This window comes from Sorex araneus, chromosome 2 (genome assembly GCF_027595985.1).
Source record: "Sorex araneus isolate mSorAra2 chromosome 2, mSorAra2.pri, whole genome shotgun sequence".
NCBI lineage: Eukaryota > Metazoa > Chordata > Mammalia > Eulipotyphla > Soricidae > Sorex > Sorex araneus.
Window position 1 is genome coordinate 39,512,335 of NC_073303.1, and position 19,311 is coordinate 39,531,645.

The 19,311-nt window shown below is 54.1% G+C and overlaps 1 protein-coding gene across 1 annotated transcript in view; it reads right to left on the reverse strand.

Annotated features, from left to right (window-relative positions):
• Positions 1 to 19,311, reverse strand: part of ITGA11 (integrin subunit alpha 11) — a 110,388-nt gene that overhangs the window by 29,487 nt on the left and 61,590 nt on the right. Inside the window, exons 6-11 of the mRNA XM_055127389.1 lie at positions 17,217 to 17,344; positions 15,528 to 15,676; positions 9,828 to 9,972; positions 8,916 to 9,081; positions 7,523 to 7,593; positions 123 to 267 (exon numbers count right to left, since the gene is read on the reverse strand). Coding sequence (XP_054983364.1) covers positions 123 to 267; positions 7,523 to 7,593; positions 8,916 to 9,081; positions 9,828 to 9,972; positions 15,528 to 15,676; positions 17,217 to 17,344 — 804 coding nt within the window. The remainder of the gene's footprint in view (positions 1 to 122; positions 268 to 7,522; positions 7,594 to 8,915; positions 9,082 to 9,827; positions 9,973 to 15,527; positions 15,677 to 17,216; positions 17,345 to 19,311) is intronic.

A 19,311-nucleotide genomic window follows, 5' to 3' on the forward strand; every position in this document is an offset into this window, starting at 1 on the left:
AACGGGCTGGTCTCTGCAGGCCCCAAGGACCCACCCGGCTGGCCGGAGCCCCTGGTGAACCCGAGCGTGACCGAGTGGGGGTGCACGGGCGGCCCCGCAGGCACCCCCGGCCCGGCGCTCACCCAGGTAGGCGCCGTGGTTCCTGAGCTCGTCGGGGAACTCCTGCAGGTAGGACTCGCGGAGAGGGACGAGCTTCCCGCTGCTGGTGTCCTTCAGCACCGCGCCGTTCCAGTCGTAGGCGCCCACCGCGCCCAGCAGCACCCCGTCCTGACACGGGAGGGACAGGCGTGGGTGGGGGCCTCACACCCCCTCTGACCCGCAGCCCCTATTCACGGTTTCTGGGCGAGCCAAGGACCTTCTTGCTCCACCGCATTCGTAGCTGAGCTCTGGGTCAATCTGTTCTGCAGGGTGGGGTCACCGGGAAGAAGGAACATTCCAGAAACAAGCTCTGGCTATGGGTCCCAACCTCCCACCCCCTCTGGGCTTCAGGTCGCTCTAGGAATGTGTCACTGTCCCTTCCTTCCGCCACTTCTGCAGCCCATGGCCCTGCACCGGCCTCCTGCCCCTCAGGATGTCTGTGTTGCTCTGGCGTGTGGATCCCGCCTTGGACCTGCTCAGCGGCACTTTGTGCGGATGTTCCAGGCCAGGGCTGGCTCCCTTCCTCACAGAGCACAGACTCGAACAGGCAAACAAACCCAAGCGTTGCATATTGTGGCAAGAGCCTTGTGTCTGCTGGTTGCTGCTACTGGGAGGTTTGAAGAAGACTGAGGTGGCTTTAGGGGAAGCAAATGAGACACAGGAGAGATGTGAAGAGTCACATAGGAGATGAGATGTGGGAGATGGCAGAGTTGCACAGTGGAGGAGCAGGAGGGGTATGGATGGCAGGTGCAAAGGCCCTGGGGCTGGAGGGAGATCAGAGCTGGGGGTTCCAGAAACACCCTGAGCACAAGGTGAGTATTGGACTCTGTGTCCCGACTCAGGTTAGGACATATGAGATCATGCAACAAAGAAATCCAATTTCATTATTTCCAGCATGCACTAGCCCCAGCACAACATGTGTTCCTTTTCAGATGGAAACTAAAGTGATTCTTGCTAGCAGGAGTCAGCTCAGCCATGCTGGTGAGGGCAGTCAGCTCAGCCATGCTGGTGAGGGCAGCCCTTGCTGAGATGAGGGCAGGGCAAGAAACCAGGTTCCCCTGGTGGGTACCTGGCTGAGAGCACTCAGGTGAGCCTGGTACAGGTGAGTGCTGCTAACCCACCAGCCTAGTGTTTCACAGGAGACAGTCTCTACGGGTAGACATGTGCACCAACAAGGGCCCACCGTGCTGCCTGGGTGAGACTCCCGCACAGCAGGGAAACACAGGCTCATCGTACTAACCTAGGCAGACCCTCAGGGAGGGCTGGGAAGGATCTGGGGAGGCTGGCCCTAAGGCAGGACCCAGGAGAACACAGATTTCGAAAAGCCCAGGGTGGCAGAGAAGCCATGTGTGCAGGACTGACAGAAACCAGGCGCCCAGGGCCAATGGGGGGCTAGGGCCGGGGATGGTGGTGGGGATGAACAGCTTCTGAGGTTTTTCCGCTGCTTTTGTTTGTTTTGGCATTTCCTCATGGAGCGGGCTTTGGACAGTAGATGGAGCTGACCACTTTGGTGGTTTGTCTCTTTAGGGAGAAGTTTTATTATACATTTTTTTAAAATTTGGGTTTTTTTGGGGGATGGAGCATTTGCGTTGCACGCGGCCGACCAGGTTTGATTCCCAGCATCCATATGGTCCCCTGAGCACTGCCGGGAGTAACTCCTGAGTGCAAAGCCAGTAGGTAACCCCTGTGCATTGCCGGGTGTGACCCAAAAAGCAAAAAAAAAAAATAAATAAAATTTTGGGGGTTTGGGGGGTCACACTTGACTCTGCACCAGCTTCATAGAAGAAGTTGTATTTTTAATTTTATTTATTTTTTAAATTTTTATTTTATTTTACTTATTTATTTTTTTTTGCTTTTTGGGTCACACCCAGTGATGCTCAGGGGTCACTCCTGGCTCTGCACTCAGGAATTACCCCTGGCAGTGCTCAGGGGACCATATGGGATGCTGGGAATCAAACCCGGGTCAGCTGCGTGCAAGGCAAATGCCCTACCCACTGTGCTATCACTCCAGCCCTAAAATTTTATTTTATTTTTATAAAGTTGTTCATGATGATTTATTACGTTCAATATCCCAACACCAGTCCCATCCACCATTCACTCCCACCACCATTATTTCCAATGTTCCCAACCACTACCCAAGCCTGCCCCCATTGCAGGCCCTAAATGATTTCTTTTGTGTTGCTTGTTATAATGAATTCACTAAAAATGATCAAAAACCATTTTCATAGAAGAAAGTGTCTGAGGATTGTTGTATCTCACCTTGTATAAGAGATCGCTAACATGTTACAGGTCAAGCCTTGTGTGTTAATATTCTCTTAATCGAGACTGGTCGCCTTCTACTTTACATCCCATCCAATGTGGTGTGCATAGAAGAAGTTTTAAATCATAATTTAATTCAAACTCCTGTTTATTTTTTTTTTGAGGGGAGATTTAAAAAAAATTTTTTTTGGGGGGTTGGCACACCCAGCAGTGCTCAGGACTTACTTCTGGCTCTGCACTCAGGAATTACTCTTCAGGGGACCATATGGGATTCTGGGGTTCGAACCCTAGTCAACTGTGTGCAAGGCAAGTGCCCACCTGCCAGGTTCCGGTCTCTGACTCAGATCTGTGTGCTCCCTGGTATGGGAGAACTTTCAGAGAAGAGGAGCTTGCGGGGTTTGAGTGTCCTTGTACTGAGTCCCGGAGGTGGCCAGAGCCCAGGGCGGAGGCCTTGTGGGAGCCGTGTTCTTCAGCCACAGCGGGGAGACCTAGCCGGCTAACTAGGTGGGGGCTGGGCACACTTGGCTTCTCTGGAGAGAAAGCCCAGCTCTCTTCCTAGAGACCCAGAGGCCTCTCCCCATCCTGGGGAGACAGTCCCCCTTGTTTTGAGGGGACAGGAAGCATATTTCTGGAAGTCTGTATCTGCCAGAACTTTTCAAGAGACAATGATGACATTTGCAATGTAGAGACTAATGCTTAAAAATGAAACATTTCCACACCCGGGTGGGAGCAGGAGAGAGAGAGAGAGAGAGAGAGAGAGAGAGAGAGAGAGAGAGAGAGAGGAGAGAGAGAAGGAGAGGGAGAGAAGGAGAGGGAGAGGAGAGGGAGAGAGAGAGGGTGAGAGAGAGGGAGAGGGTGAGGGAGAGGGTGAGAAAGAGAGGGAGAGGGAGAGGGTGAGAGAGAGAGGGAGAGGGAGAGAGGGAGAGAGGGAGAGGGTGAGAGAGAGAGGGAGAGGGTGAGAAAGAGAGGGAGAGGGAGAGGGTGAGAGGGAGAGGGAGAGGGTGAGAGAGAGAGGAGAGAGAGAGAGAAGGAGAGGGAGAGGGAGAGGGTGAGAGGGAGAGGGAGAGGGTGAGAGAGAGAGGGAGAGGGAGAGAGGGAGAGAAAGGGTGAAAGAGAGAGAGTACCATGGGTAAGATGCTTGCCTTGCATGCAGTTAACACGAGTGTGATCTCTAGCACACCTAGGGTACCCCAAACCCTGTCCGGAGTGATCTCTGAGCACAGAGCCAGGAATACTACATGGCATGACCCCAAACCAACCAACCAACCAACCAAACAAAAAAACAAAAATTCATTGACAGAGCAGACAGCTGAGCTTGTGGTGGGAGGCAGGCCCTGGTCCCAGGAGGGACCAGTAGAAGGTTCTCGTAGGGCAGCGGGGAGGCCTCGCTCTTCGCTCCCTGCTCTGCTCTTGTCTCCTCCAGCAAGGAAGGAGAGATCAGGGCCGCTGGGGGAGAGGCCGCAGCCCCGGCACATGGTCAGGGCCACTGCAGGAACCCAGGAGGGCAGCAACCTTTGTGGGGCCCCTGTTCTTGATTTGCATAAGGGGACACGCGAGCATTCTCAAAATCACCCCTGGGGAGCCGTATGGATCCGTGGTCAGGTGTCTGCTTGCGTCTGAAGCCAGTGTTTCCATTAGCGTTCGGAAACAGCCGCAGAGGCCACTGAGAGCTGCAGTGCCCTCGGCCAGCACTGGCTGTGTGTGGAGGTGGGGAGCTGCCTGTCACACGGGCAATCGAGAAGTGACAGGTTAGGGTGGGAGGACTCAGAGCTGGTGGGATTGGAATAGGAACGTTGTATGCCGAAAACCATTGCCAATGACTTTGTTTTTTTTTTTTTTTTTTTTGCTTTTTGGGTCACACCCAGCGATGCCCAGGGGTTACTCCTGGCTTTGCACTCAAGAATTACTCCTGGCAGTGCTTGGGGGACCATATGGGATGCCGGGGATCGAACCCGGGTCGGCCGCGTGCAAGGCAAACGCCCTCCCCGCTGTGCTATCGCTCCGGCCCCCATTGCCAATGACTTTGTAAGTCATGTACCTAAGAGTGTGTGTGGAGGGGTGGGGTGGGAGGCGAAGAGACAGTACAGCAGGCTGGGAGCCTGCCTGGTGTGTGGCCAGTGCTGGTCCAGTCCCCACCACTGCACGTCACCAGCCGTGATGTCTGGGCACAGAGTCAGGAGCGAGCCCGGAGTGCAGCCCCAAGACCAAAACACAATAAAACAGAGAAGAAATGCTGGCAGGAACCTGCTGGAATCTTGCAAAGGCATCAGCCACTCCAAAGGCGGGTGGGCGCTGAGGGCGTGTGGCCCCTGAGACCGGGGTGAGGGCAGTGGAGGAAAGCAGTAAAGCAGGGGTGTTGCTGCCGGGCTCCCTTCTCACACCAGGAGGAACTTCCCACGGGTGCCTCGCACTGATCCCCCAAAAACTCCCGGCACCAGTTTGACAGAAGAAAGCAGGTTTTGGGGAGTGGATTTTGTCTACATAAAACCTTGAGGTGGGGCTGGAGCAATAGCACAGCGGGGAGGGCGTTTGTCTTGCACACAGCGATCCGGGTTCAATTCCCAGCATCCCATAGGGTCCCCCGAGCACTGCCAGGAGTAATTCCTGAGTGCAGAGCCAGGAGTAACCCCTGTGCATCGCCGGGTGTGACCCAAAAAAGAAAAAAAAAACAAAAACCAAAAACCTTGAGGTCTCTCCCAAGACATGGTTTTCCTTTATTTATTCATATATTAAAACAATTTTTGGTGTTTTGGGGCCACTCCTGGTGGTGCTCAGGGTTTATTCCTGGCTCTGCACTCTGGGATCACGGCTGGTGGGGCTTGGGGACTGTATGAGGTGCCCCTCTGTACCATCGCCCGCCCCTTTACAATAGCCCTGCCCCTTTGCAATAGCCCCGCCCCTTTACCATTACCACGCCCCTTTACCATCGCCACGCCCCTTTACCATCGCCACACCCCTTTACCATCGCCACGCCCCTTTACCATTGCCCCCCCTTGCCATCGCCACGCCTTCTTTACATCTCCCTGTCCCCTTGCCTTTGCCTCGTTCCCTTTTCCTGGGGCAACCCTTGGGTGGTTACTGGACAAAGGAGAGAATTTCCTCCTCTCCTACCCACTGCGCCGCTGCCCTCCTGCGCCCTCAGTCCCTGCCCTCCCCCCTGGTCCTTCTGGGCTTGTGCCCGGCTTTGCTGAGGTCACTGATGAGTCCCTACGCTGTCATGTTTGCTGACCCTTTTGTATTTGAACTGAGTCAATAAAAAAAAATGGAGTAGACTAATGGAGGGTTTGATACCCGGAGATGTGAATCCTGCTGAGCTCATGTTCCGCCCTGGGCAGGGTCAGCTAGCAAGGGCAGCAGAGGACACTGGGACCGCCGCATGGCCTGACTCTCGAAGCCACCAAATCCTTATTTCAAACCTGTCTTCTTGTGCTGGGAACTTTCTTGAACTTTTCGGTTTGGGAGCTACACCAGCGGTGCTCAGGACTGACTCTGTTCTCAGGGCTAACTCCTGGCGGGGCTCTGGGGACCCTTCGTGGCGCTGGGGGTTGAACCTGGGTCAACTGCGTGCAAAGCAAGGGTTTGAACTCGGTTTCTGGGGATTGAAGGGGTCTAGCAGAGGCCCCGTTAAAGCTTAAGTCCCCATTTCCAGGGCCATTGGGCTGAGCCCGTCCCCGCAGCAAGCCCAGACACAGTGCCTGCTCACACCATTGGCTCCGCCCAGCTCCGCTGTCAGTCTCCAGAACTCTCCGCTTTCCTGTCAGCCCGCCCAGAGTGAACTGAGCACTGAGAGCAGAAGCTCCTTCCTCACGGCCCAGAGACACACAGAGACGCCTCGAGTTGGTGCTCAGCCGGTTTCCGGGGCTCCTCTGGGCCAGACGGCCCCAGTTTCTTTCTCAGTGAACTCACTTTGCTTGGCTAAAGCCCTCGTCCTCCTGGCCGATTCTTCAACCTCCCTGGCTCAGACCTAGCGGGGTCTGGGTTCCAGAAACTTCTCTTCACCCTTCAGGAATCATTTCTGGCTCTGCACTGGAATGGCCTCGGATGGAGCTGTCACTCAGCCCCCCCATGCTGGAGTGTTTCTGGGACCTCGGAACGAGAATGGGTGGTCACGGGTGGTGCTGCGGCCCCCAGGACCTCACCTGGATACTGGCCAGAGAGGGCCCTGCCTCCAAGCCTTTCCTCAAGCTGTGATCAAGGCCACTGGTCGGGGGGATGACGTTTGGACCACATGGCCCTGTCCCTGCAGCCTCATCCTGCTGTTGCTGAAGTGCCTCCCCCCCCCCCGCCCCCAGTATGTCTTGGCTGGAAGGTGGAGTTTGGCAAGATTTGGTCACAGACCCGAGGGCATTCATCTGGGCTGTGAGCACTGGGCTGTGAGCACCTCTGCCCTAGGGGCCGCCCCCATGGTAGACAGGTGCTGGGCCGAGCTGACCACCCCAGCCCCCGCCCACCACCTGGAACTCTGCAGGGCTGCTCCAAGCATGAAGTGGGGTGAGGGGTTGTGTCACCAATGCTGCCATCACAGGGCTGGGCTCTGGAGGCCATGACTGCCCTGGGGTGGCCCCTCTGCCTGCTGTGTGAGGTCCCTGTCCCCAGGGTGGGCTTCCAGCTCAGGCCCCGTATGTAGACCCACCCCCTTTCATCCCTCACTGGGGAGCTGAGCGATCCTCTGGGATTGTGACCGCACATATACAGAGGCGGGACCTTGGGGCAGGAGCTGTGGGTGATACCCCCCCATTCAGCGTGCCCCTGCACTGACTCCTCTCCCCCTTCCCATCGCCGAGTTTCCCAGCCCCCATGGCTGAGCCACAGACTGGGAAGCACAGAGGGGGTGCAGCTGGAGGCCACCCCCCCACCTCTGACGTGACGCCCAGTTCATGCAGAGTGGACGCCCACGGGGCCACCCGCTGGGCTGCATGTGGCGCGTCTGCACAGCCTCCCACTCTCCGGGTGCTGGCACCCCGGCAACCCCCCGCCCCCCACCCCCTGTGACCTCTGCAGGGCAGATGCCATACCCAGTGGGGGTCCGAGAGAGTCCCACAGACAGAAGTGGCATGTCCCGACAAGGAGAGAAGGGGACCCGGGACGAGGCTGGCATGGGGGACGCAGCTCCCGCCCTACCCACCTCCACCACGTGCGAGGAGAAGCCGGTCTGAGACATCTCTAGGCCGAAGGACGGCTCGTTCTTGTTGGTGCCTGCAACACAGGACAGACGGCGGTCAGCGTCACGCGGCCCTGCACAGCGCCGGGGTGCTGGGCGTTGAGTCTGGGTCCAGCAGTGAGAAGCGCAGGCGACCCCCATGGGTGGGGGGGGGATGCCGTGATCCCCCGAGCACCCTACAGATGGGCTGGGCCAGCTGCGTCACGCCGGGGCCCGCAGGACAGAGTCAGGAGCAGGGGAAGCCGGGGAAAGATACAGTTTGCGTTCTTGGCAAGGAATGGAATTTCCCACTTTGCTTGATTGTGTTAGTGGCTGGACTTGGCTCCAGATGCCACTGGATGATTTCCAAATGCTACTTGCCCCTGTCCCTCCCCCCCCCCCCGGCTGACGTGGATAAGCCTGCGTGTAGGAGACCCTTCCTGCAGGGGCCCTGCACCCACCCTGGGCACCTCAAGCGAGCCGGTGTTTTTTTTTTTTAATTTTTAGGCCACCCGTGGCTTTACTCAGTGGCTAGGTTGGGGGACTGTGTGTGGTACCACCCATGGAACCCAGGTTGGTCGCATGCCAGGCAAAGCACCCTCCCTGCCGGACCATGGTTCTAGCCCCACTAGTCAACGTTCTTCTCGTGGAGGCCACTGTCTGGCAGAGAATGACACGAGTGTGGAGTCCCAGTGTGTCTCAACTTAGTTTCATGCTTCCCGTTCCTCTGGGATCTGGCTCCCTCGCTCCTTTTTTCAAGTGCCTGCCTCTGATCACTTCCAAGGCGCTCAGATTTCCGAGGGCTTGGAATGCTGCCTCCTCCCTCTGACTATCTTGTTGGCACAGCCCAGCAATGGGAATGACTGCTGTGAAGCAGACAGATGCCGGCAGCCGCATACAGCTGAGCGCCCAGGAGCGAGGGGCAGTGCCGCGGAGGACGCTTGCAGGCTACCGAGCCGGGCTCCGCTGGGGTCAAACTGGGGCTGCCAGACACAGTCCAGGAGGGCGCAGGACAATGTGAATTTCAGACAGGCAGGGAAGACTGTTTTAGTACATGTCTGCCACCAATATTGTATTTTACATCTGTGAAGTCTGGCAACCCGAGTTCAAACCCCGCCTCCCTCCCCCCGAGCCGTGGCGCTTTCGTGAGTCTCTTAACTCTTTCCCGTGTGTTTCCTCCGTGGGGTGAGAGAGCCCTCGGCAGAGTGGTCCGGGGGCGGGGGTCGCAAGGCCACCTGCCCAGACGGGCTGATCCCTCCAGCATCGATTCTGGTGGTCAGGCGCTGACCCCCCTACGCCCAGTCTAGCGGGGTGGGCTTTGCCCCTGGGGCCCTGATGAGCGGGTGCGCGGCCCCCCTCCCAGCCCGCCCCTGCCCACCTTCCAGACTGAAGATCCTGTCCCCCAGGGCGTCCACAATGTCCTTCAGAGCCGCCTCATCGGTGACATTGAAGAAGTGCTTGTCATCGGGGTCGCTGGCGATGGACTTGATTTCATTGAGAAACGCCTCTGGGTTGATGCCCCTGCGGTTGTAGTAGCCCAGGACCTGCCAGGGGGCGGGGCAGGGACCACAGAGCAGGCTGGAGCACAGAGCCCGCCCTGGGGTCCTGCATACATTCTAGTTTTCATCCTCTTACTTTTCCAGGGCTGGCGACTGAACTTGGGACCTCAGACGTGCAAGGCGAGTCGCATCCTTGGCCTGCACACGCTTCACTAAACATTGCCCCCCCAGCGGTGCTCGGGGGGGTCCTACGACCTCACGGACCAGCCGGGAACGTGGTTCCGTGCAAGGACCTGAGGATGCAGCGCTGCTTGGGTTGGGGCTGCACCCCGGGACCTGGGGGCTGACTACACGGGCGGGGCCTGGGGTCGGTGCATAGCCCGTCGCTCCCAGCCCCTCTGAGCGTTTTGAAACAATCACGTGGGGAGACCAAACCGGGTCTCTGTTCTGAGGACTCGGAAGTTGCGAGTGCAGGGAGCTTCCCAGCTGTCTGAGGATTCAGGATACCCCTGGCAGGGGGGATTCAGGTCCCTCCATTCCCCGCCCCCCGCTTCTTCTCCACAGGGTCATCCTGCAGGGCAGGGATATTCTCCCCCCTTTAGGGGAGGATGCGACAGGGGAAGGCCCCCTGGCTGAGCTGAGCAGCTGTCCACGGCCCGGAAGGGGACCCCTGGGGCACGCGTCCTTGGTGGCGGGAAGGCAAAGCCTCACGGGCGGGGCAGGGCCGACGCAGGGCTGGGGAAAGGGGGGGCGGGCAGGGCAGGGCCTGGTCAGAGGCAGGCGGGACTCACAGCCACTGCGTATCTGGTCACGTTGTCCTTCTCACTCTGCCGGATCACCTTCTCCAGGTCGGGGCTGTCGTGGGACTCGCCGTCGGTGATGACAATCATCACCTTCTTGGCGCCTTTCCTGCCGCCCTTCTGGAAGGCCTCGGAGCTGGAGGGGGAGAGCAGGGGTGGGGGCGCAGGGGGAGGTGGGCATGGGGCCACCATGATCCAGTGCCAAGGCCTCAGGCAGCCCCATTGGCATTGGGGACTTCCCAGAGCGGAAGCCCCAGAGACCCCCAGTGCCCCTGACCGAGGCCCAGAAGGCATTGGAAGCCCATTGCCTTGGGGAAGCTGGGCGGGGAGCCAGCATGGGTGGGAGGCCTTGTCCACAAGGAGAAAGGAAAGGACAGCACCAAAGGCGCTGCTTTCCCTGGAAGTGGGCACACACTCGGCGTGGACGAGGGCCTGGTCCTGAGTTTGTCTCCCCCTCATGCACCCCCGTGCATTTCAAAATAATCACGTGTCGATACACCTATGTGGCCATACCAGCCCAGGGACGGCCCCAGCAGCCACCAGCACCCGCCCTGGACTGCTCTCCTTGCTGACGGAGCACCGGGTCACTGGCCAGCACGCTGGGCTGCATGGAACCAAGGCCCTGGGGCTCCTGGCATTGCTGGGGGTGGTAGCTTTACAAGAGTAAATAACAAGATAGGACCTGCTGGATCCACTGGCAGGAGAAAGTTCTGGGAATATTTGATAAAGTTGGACTAGAGCAATAGTACAGAGGGGAGGGTGTTTGCCTTGCAGTAGGCCGGTCTCAGTTTGATCCCCGGCACCCCATAGGGTCTCTCCGGGCCTGCTTGGAGTGATCCCTGAGTGAAGAATCAGGAATAAGCCTTCAACATTGCCAAGTGTTGCCCCCACAAAAACAAAAAAAATTCAAAAAGGCTTTGACAGCATATATACATATATATTTATTACTTTTGAAGATATATACTTTTTTTTGGCTTTTTGGGTCACACCTGGCGATGCACAGGGGTTACTCCTGGCTCATGCACTCAGGTATTAACTCCTGGCGGTGCTCAGGGGACCATATGGGATGCTGGGAATCGAACCCGGGTCGGCCGTGTGCAAGGCAAACGCCCTACCCGCTGTGCTATCGCTCCAGCCCCGAAGATATGTACATATTAAAGTAATAAATTACTTCAAAAGTAATAAATGACTTTTTAGTGAGGGGAGAAAGGGTCTTTCAAAGCCTTCCTGGGTTCCTTGCCTTGCTGTTTTGGGCAACTGGAGGGCACAGGAAGGGCTTGGGAGGAGGTGCCAGTGTCCAAGGGGACCTTTAGTGATGAAGAGTGGCCCAAACACCAGCGGCCCAGCCAGTGGCCCAGAGAATAAGAGCAAAGCAGACCGAGTGACCCATCTCCTAAGGCCTCTCAGGCGAGGCCTGCACCTCGCTGCTCTTCAAATTCCTCGGAGTCCTGGGAAGCTGAAGGGCCAGACGCATCGAGTGTCCAAACAGCAGCCTCCCAGAGCCAGGGTGAGTGGCCTGGCCCGGCTCTGTTTATTTTGGGTGGGTGCTTTGATTCTATTTGGGGACTATAAAATATCCACTGCTCTGACACTCTTTTCTCACTTTCTATTTTGTTTTCAGGGGTTGAGCTTGGCTATTGTGTGGGACAATCCAGCCTGGGGGTAGAGGGCTGGCAGGGCCCCCCCAGGCCCCCGCCTCCTGTGTCAGCCTTGCTGCTGTCAGCCCATCATCCAGTACCCCCTGGGTCTCGGCGACTCTGTGGCCAACCCCCCTTTAGACGCGAGGTTCCGAGGAGACGCATAGTTTGGCCCAGGAGTCTGGCCCAGCAGGTGGAATTTTCCACTAAGGATCTAAAAATAATCGTTTCCCTTCAGCTGTGGTGAGTCCCGTCCCCGCGGCCCCTCCCCCCGCCCCAATTTCAGCTCCACAAGCCCGATTAAAACCTGACGCTGGACCCAGGGGTTTGGCTACCAAAGGTACTGATTGGTGCACAGGAAACCAATGAGTGGACACAGAAGACTTAGAGGTTCAGGGAATTCACAATAGGTGGAATAAATGAATCCAGAGTATCTTTGAGGTACCCAGTGAGAGGAACCTTAGCTGAAAGGAGTTGAGTGTGTACTTGGCCTAGGTGACGCAAGGCCCCTCGCTTACTGCTGACACTGTATGCTGGTGGCTGAGGCCCTGGAGCCCTTAGCATCACTGAGCCAAGCACCAAAGCATTCAGTAGGAGGGAGTGGGGAGAAAGAGAGGAATAGACCACCACCTATTCTCTTACCCAGCCTGTCCCCTGATGCTTGGGACAGGCTGACTGAAACCCCCCAATATTAACGTGAGTCACGGGCTGAAGAGAGGCACCAGGGCTGACTAGAGCAGGTCTTGGGCTGGATTCCAACCCTGTGGGGTGGGGAGAAACTCTGCCAGACCCTCAAAGGAGATTCTAGATGCTTCTATAATTTCACTGGAGGGCCAGGCCCAGGAACCAATGCCATGCAAAAGAGTATGGCAGAGGGAAAGATAGGTTTAGTTATGCATGAAGCCAAGAAAAATCCCAGGATCCTATTTCGATATGTAATGTAAATATTAGCATGAATGTGGAACAGGGCAAGTACTGGCAAGAATCACCCAAGTTTAACTTGCGATTCTGTAGTATGTGAAAGACTTGGATTGGTTCCTTTGTAAATCAGTTTATAGAACAGTGAGGACTCTATGTTCATGACAGGTTCTGCGATCCTGGAGTCGGAGTGAGCTGGGGAAAGTAAGTCCTCTTTGCTCAAAATCTGTATAGGTCTCTGCTGGTCTCAGGCCCTGCCCAAAGCACACTAACATCTGTGACCTGGATCCATCGTTCCTTCTGAGACCTTCCACATAAATACACCTCCTTGGCTGTCTGGGGACAGGAAACCCTGTTTAGTTTATGCGGTCTAATTCTTTATTCAGAGTTGTTTCCTTGTTGACTTTCTGTCTGGTTGGCCTATTCACTGATGAAAATGGGTGTTGGAATCCCTTTCTATTATTACATTGCTCTCAGTTTGGTCTGTTCATAATGGATTTCTGTATCTTGATGCACCTTCATTGGGAGCATCTGTGCTAATTAGCATGGTATATACATATCAATCAGTCTTGTCTTCCGGACTAATTGATCTGTTGAGCATCCTTCAAGGATGACCAAAGCAGAAATACACCAGTGGGACTACACCAAACTTAGAAACTTTTGCATTGTGAAATCAATTAGACCTAATATGAAAAAGATACTCCACTGACTCAGAGGAAGTGTTTATGCATCGCACATCATACAAAGAGCAAATGTCCAAGATACACAAAACAACCTCGAAGCTCAAGACCAGAAAGATGACATAATCAAAGAAATAACTGATGAACTGACACTTTCTCAAAGTTGAAGAAAGATGGGCAACAGGCAGATGACAGAAATGTCTGTCATCACTAATCATCAGGAAATGCAAATTAGAACTAGGCTGAGGTATTGCCTCCCGGTCAGGAATTGTCTGTATAGCCTAGAAACTCTAGTTAAGAAGAAGATGGCGAATATGTGGTGGGAAAGTTTCAAGTTGTCACTTGGTTCAGGCTCTTTGGAAAAAGTTTGGAGACTTCTCAAAATAAAAACAACCAACCAAAGGGAAAAAAAGAAACAAAACAAAACCCCACAAAGAAGAGAGCTTCAGTATGACCTTGCAATTCCACTCCTTATCATCTTCCCTAGGAACACAAAATCATTAATTTGAAAGGATGCACGCATGCTGATAGTCATCACAACCTTATTCATAACAGCCAAGATTTCTTTTAAGTTTTTGGGCCACACCCAGTGATGCTCAGGGGTTACTCTTGGCTCTGCACTCAGGAATCACTCCTGTTGGTGCTTAGGGACCATATGGGATGCCGGCGATCAAACTTGGGTCATCCGTATGTAAGGCAAGTGCCCTACCTGCTATACTCTCTCTCCAACCCCTACAATAGCCAAGATCTGAAAAAAAAAAACCCAAGTGTCCAACAGCAGAGGAGTGGTCTAATCTGTGGAATGTCTTTGTACTCTGCTTCCACTTGCTTGGCCTACAGCATTGCATCCTTAAAGATGCCTCTAGCCTCAACATCACAGAGGGCTCTACCTATGTTTCCCCCTATGTAGCTTATGGATTCAGTTCTGCATATAACCCAGAAATTTCACTCCTTGGAATATGCCCTATGGACCCGAAAGCAGCACAATGTAGAAAAGACACTTGTACTCCTACGTTCATTGCAGCACTCTTCACAATAGACAAAAATATGGAAACAACCCAAGTACCCAGGAACAGATGACGGGGCAAAGGAACTACGGGACATAAACATAGTGTAATCCTACTTGGCTGTAAGAGAAGATGAAGCCATCAAAGAGAGTTTTTGTCATCGGTGGTTGTGGTGTGACTTCTGGAGAGCTGCTCAAAAGTGCTCCTAAAGCATTGCAATGGCAATTAGGAACCAATGTTAACTGAAAAACAGGGTGGGGGGTGGGGGGCACCAAGGGCTATAGTTTTCAGGTAGGGATTTCAAAACTCTGCTTGAGGTGCAGATTGTACATCTCAGTGGGTGGCTGTGGGGGAGATCCTGAGTCACTGATGGTTCAAGTGTCTACTGAGTCACTCAGGACAGACTAGGGGTAGTGGGCTGGGCTGTGTAGCCCAAACAGTGGACTGTTTTCTACATGAGTCAGAGGAGGGGTCCCATTCCAGGGGCTCATCTCAGTGATGCAGAAAGTTGAAAAAGCCCATTCCTGAGTATGAGCACACGAAGAAACATTCATTTAGGGAAAGGCTCATCTCGCGAGGCAGGGAAGATTTCATCTGGCCACATGCAGTCATGCTACTACCAGAGTCTACAGTGTGGACTTGGTTAGACCCTGGGGCTGACCCTGCGGCCGGGTGGTCAGGTACAGGGAACTCCGGGAACACAGTGCAGGTCAGGCCTTACGTGTGAAATGTATGTGTCGAAAATCGAAACTCCTCAGATATAATCATCTTAGGAGTTCAGGCCTTCACTTGAAAGATGCTGGGGAATTTCCTTTAAAAATCACTGATGCAGGGCTGAAGCAATAGCACAGCGGGTAGGACGTTTGCCTTGCATGCGGCTGACCCGGGATCGATCCCCAGCATCCCATATGGTCCCTTGAATACTACCAGGAGTAATTCCTCAGTGCATGAGCCAGGAGTAACTCCTGTGCATTGCCGGGTGTGACCCCAAAAGAAAAATAAAAGCATAACTGGGAGAGATTATTAAATTATCTCAGCACTAAATTTTGTGGCACTTTGTCACATAACTGCATTAGTAGCTGATTTTTTTTTGGGGGGGGGGGAGTGAGGCATTGAGGAGATGCTCAGGGGTCACTCCTGGCTCTGCTCTCAGGGATCATTCCTCGAGGTGCTCGGGGACCGCCTGGGTCCGCCTGTTGCAAGGCTACTTCCTTCCCTGCTGCGCTCTCGCTCTGGCCCCCGGCAACTGAGATTTTTAAAAGTTCAAATTATGATTTCTTTGGGTGGGGGCATACCCAGTGGTGCTCCGGGACTGCTCACTTCTGTTCTTTGCTTAGGGGACACTCCTGGCAGTTCGGGGAAGGGTGGGGGCATGCAGGGATTGACAGCAGCTGTATGTAAAGCATGTGCTCAGGCCTCTGGCCCAAAAATTATTGCGTTTTTTTTTACCGAGCAAATTCAATGCCAAACGCTGTCCTGGTCTCCGTCCCTCCTCTCTGTTCAATGTGGCTGGCGGCTTCAACCACGTCCTTGACAGACCTGTAGTCATCCAGGTGGAACTCGTGTACCGCGTCCTCTCCGTACTGGACCACACCGACCTGCAGGTCAGAGGGAGACAGACCGGCCTGAGCGCAGCACCCCAGGCTTCCTCTGGAGATGCTCCAGGGCCCGACCTCTGTCTGAGTCGCCGAGATGGCAGCCCCGGGCAGAGCGCTTGCTCAGAGAGAGGCCCCGCAGGGATGCCTGTTCTGGAAAGATCTGGGAGTGAGGGGGTGGCTGGGTGAGGCAAGCGGGAGACGCATCAGGAGAGAGAAGATGGTGATTTGACTTGACGAGACAGAAGCTGAGCCTAGAATGGAAGGCGAATGACCGGAAGAGCATGGGTGGCGGTCCCCAACCCGCTCACCAAACCGGGACTTCTTTTGGAGTGGCACATCCAGCAGTGCTCAGGGCTCACTCCTAGCTCTGTACTCAGAAATCACTCCTGGGGGGCTCTGGGGAGCATTATGGGATCCTGGGGTCCACTGTGTGCAAGGCAAGTGCCTTCCCTGCTGCACTATGGCTCCGTCAGAAGCTAAGGTTCCTTAAAACTTGCAAGAAAAAGCAGTTCTTTTCTCCCCTGCGTTGCTAAGATACTGGCAGTATTAGTAACCTCAAAATAGAGGAGCGTGGGAGGAGAAGGAGAAAATGTTGCTGTTGAGGCCAAAGCAATAGTATAGTGGGCCAGTGCTTCCCTTGCACATGGTGGACCTGGGCTTGATCCCCAGCACCCCTTATGGCTCCCCAAGCACTGCTGGGAGTGATCCCTGAGCATAGAGCCAGGAGTAACCCCTGAGCATCACCGGGTATGGCCCCCCAGCAAAAGAAAACAAAAAAGTTTCCGTTAGGTGAGATTGTTCGGTCCTCCCTATTTTGCTAACGCCGGGTTGACACCGGAATGGTCTATTCCAGGTGGGTGGAAATTCCGTACTTCAAAAGATAGCAAGTCCAAACCCACTGTTTTCTTTTAACAGTCTTCCCATCACAGACCAATTTCTTGGACTGACTCGAAATTGGCTTCCTGGTAATTCTATTCTTTGACCCTCCTTTGGTCAAAGCAATGTGTAGAAAACCTCCCTCTGGACATGCAGCACTTTGATTTTTTTTGGGGGGGTCACACCTGGCGATGCTCAGGGGTTACTCCTGGCTCTGCACTCAGGAATTACTCCTGGCGGTGCTCGGGGGACCATATGGGATGCTGGGAATCGAACCCAGGTCAGCTGTGTGCAAAGCAAATGCCCTACCCGCTGTGTTATCACTCCAGCGCTCCCCCCTTTTTTTCCCATGAGGCACTTTGAAGGCGAGGGCCACCTACGTCCTCCAGGTCTCCTCTCTAGCTGGGTGTGTCCTGGCCTCCCCGGGTCTCCCCACTCCAGCTAGCTGTGTTTAAGCAGAAGACCAATCGGAGAAGGGCGATCTCCAAACTGTGCTTCAGTGGGCTAGTGCAGTGGGGGCTGGGGGCAGCCTTAGCTTCAGGACCTGGGCCGGCCCTCCATGGACACCTGTTCGTGCATGCCCGATCCTCCCCCCCACCCCAGCAAACATCACGCCCACTGGGGTGCAGGCGACATTGCTAAGAGCAGTCCCGGAGATGCTCACCTGGATCTGTCCAGGGCCAATGTAAAACTTCTTGAGGATGTTGATGAGGAAGTGTTGGACCTCCACCCAGGGGTAGATGCTGTTGGAGCCGTCCAGGACGATGATGATGTCCATGTAGGTCTGGCACCCTGGAAAGTGGGGGTGTGGTCACAGATTCCCAGGGAACCAGCGCCTGTCTCTGATCCTCCCCATGATTGTCCAGAGAACACTGGAAGGAGCTGCCGTGTGTGTGTGTGTGTGTGTGTGTGTGTGTGTGTGTGAGAATGGATGGGTTTTGGAGCCAGACTCTAGTTAGACTGGACCTCTCTGTCCTCAGCAGAGTCTTCTGCTGTCCACTGGCCAGTGTTCCCATCTTATTCTATTAGAACTGACACGCTGGCCGCAAGGTGGAGTGGTGGAATGCCCAGGGCCACGCACCCCGGGATGTCTGGCTTCTGGCTTTGAACCGGATGAGTGGCTCCAGCTGCAACAGTTTTCTCTTCTGTGAAGCATCACCAGACACTGGGGGATCACCAGGAGGAGCAAGATGATACTTTGAAAGGGCCATAGACCACATATGTGCTCAGAACACCTTGAACACTATTTTGTGTGTTTTTTTTTTACTTTCAGCCAAACCTGGCTGTGCTCAGGGCTCACTCCTGGCTCTGCACTCAGGGGTCACTTCTGGCAGTTCTCGGGGGAATATCTGGGAGGCCCGGGATTGAACTGGGTCAGCTGTGTGCAAGGCAAGTGAGCTACCCATTGTGTTATCTCTCTGGCCCCTTAGATCATTTTATATATTTTTTTGCTTTTTGGGTCAAACCTGGTGATGCACAGAAGTTACTCCTGGCTTTGCACTCAGGAATTACTCCCAGCATATGGGATGCTGGGAATCGAACCCGGGTCAGCCACATGCAAGGCAAATGCCCTACCCACTGTGCTATCTCTCCAGCCCTGGCCCCTTAGATCTTTTATTCTTTTTTATTGTTATTTTTTTGGGGCCACACCTGGACGTGCTCAGGGGTTACTCCTGGCTCTGCACTAAGGGATTTTTCCTGGAAGACTCAGAGGACCAAATGGGATGCCAGTGATCAAACCCAGGTCATCGGAATATTATCACCTGCTATATTATTGCTCCATCCCTCTTCATTCTATTTTAAACATTTTATTTATCTATTTATCAATCTATTTGTTTTAGGGCCATAGCTGGTGGTGCTCAGGGCTAACTTCTGGCTCTGTGCTCAGGGATCACTCCTGGTGGGCATGGGGACCCACATGGGCAGCTGGGGATCCAATGCAGGCTTGGCCGTGTGCAAGGCAGGCACCCTCCCTGCGGTATCAGTGCTCTAGCCCCTTTAATTCTATTTTTATTTTATTTTATTATTTTATTTTATTTTTTGCTTTTTGGGTCACACCCGGCGATGCACAGGGGTCACTCCTGGCTCTGCACTCAGGAATTACCCCTGACGGTGCTCAGGGGACCATATGGGATGCTGGGAATCGAACCCGGGTCAGCCGCGTGCAAGGCAAACGCCCTACCCGCTGTGCTATCACTCCAGCCCCTTTATTCTATTTTTAAAACAAAGTATTTTTGTTCACATGGCAATGGCATCATCAGGCTGAACTCTTATGCCTGCATCTCTGTTCTCTATCTTTCTTAGAGGTTTCTCTATAGTTCTATAGTTCTCTATAGTTCTAACATGAATTAAAGTGAACAATAAAAACCAACAAAGAAAGCAAACGAATCCCAGGTAACTTAATAAGTCTAAAAAGCGTATTGAAAAATCTAATACATCTATTTCTGTTTGTGAGTAATTGGGCTTACTTTGAAATATCTGTATCACTGTATCACTGTCATCCCATTGTTCGTCGATTTACTCGAGTGGGCACCAGTAACGTCTCTATTCCTCCCAGCCCTGAGATTTTTTTTATTTTATTTTATTTTATTTTTTTTTATTGAATCACCAAGTGGAGGGTTACAAAGTTCTCAGGATTATGTCAGTTATACAATATTCAAATACCCCTTCCTTCACCAGTGCCCATCTTACATTCCCAACCCCCCCAGTCTATCTGCCGCCCCCTCCCACCTCCCTAGTCCCCACCCTTATACGTGATA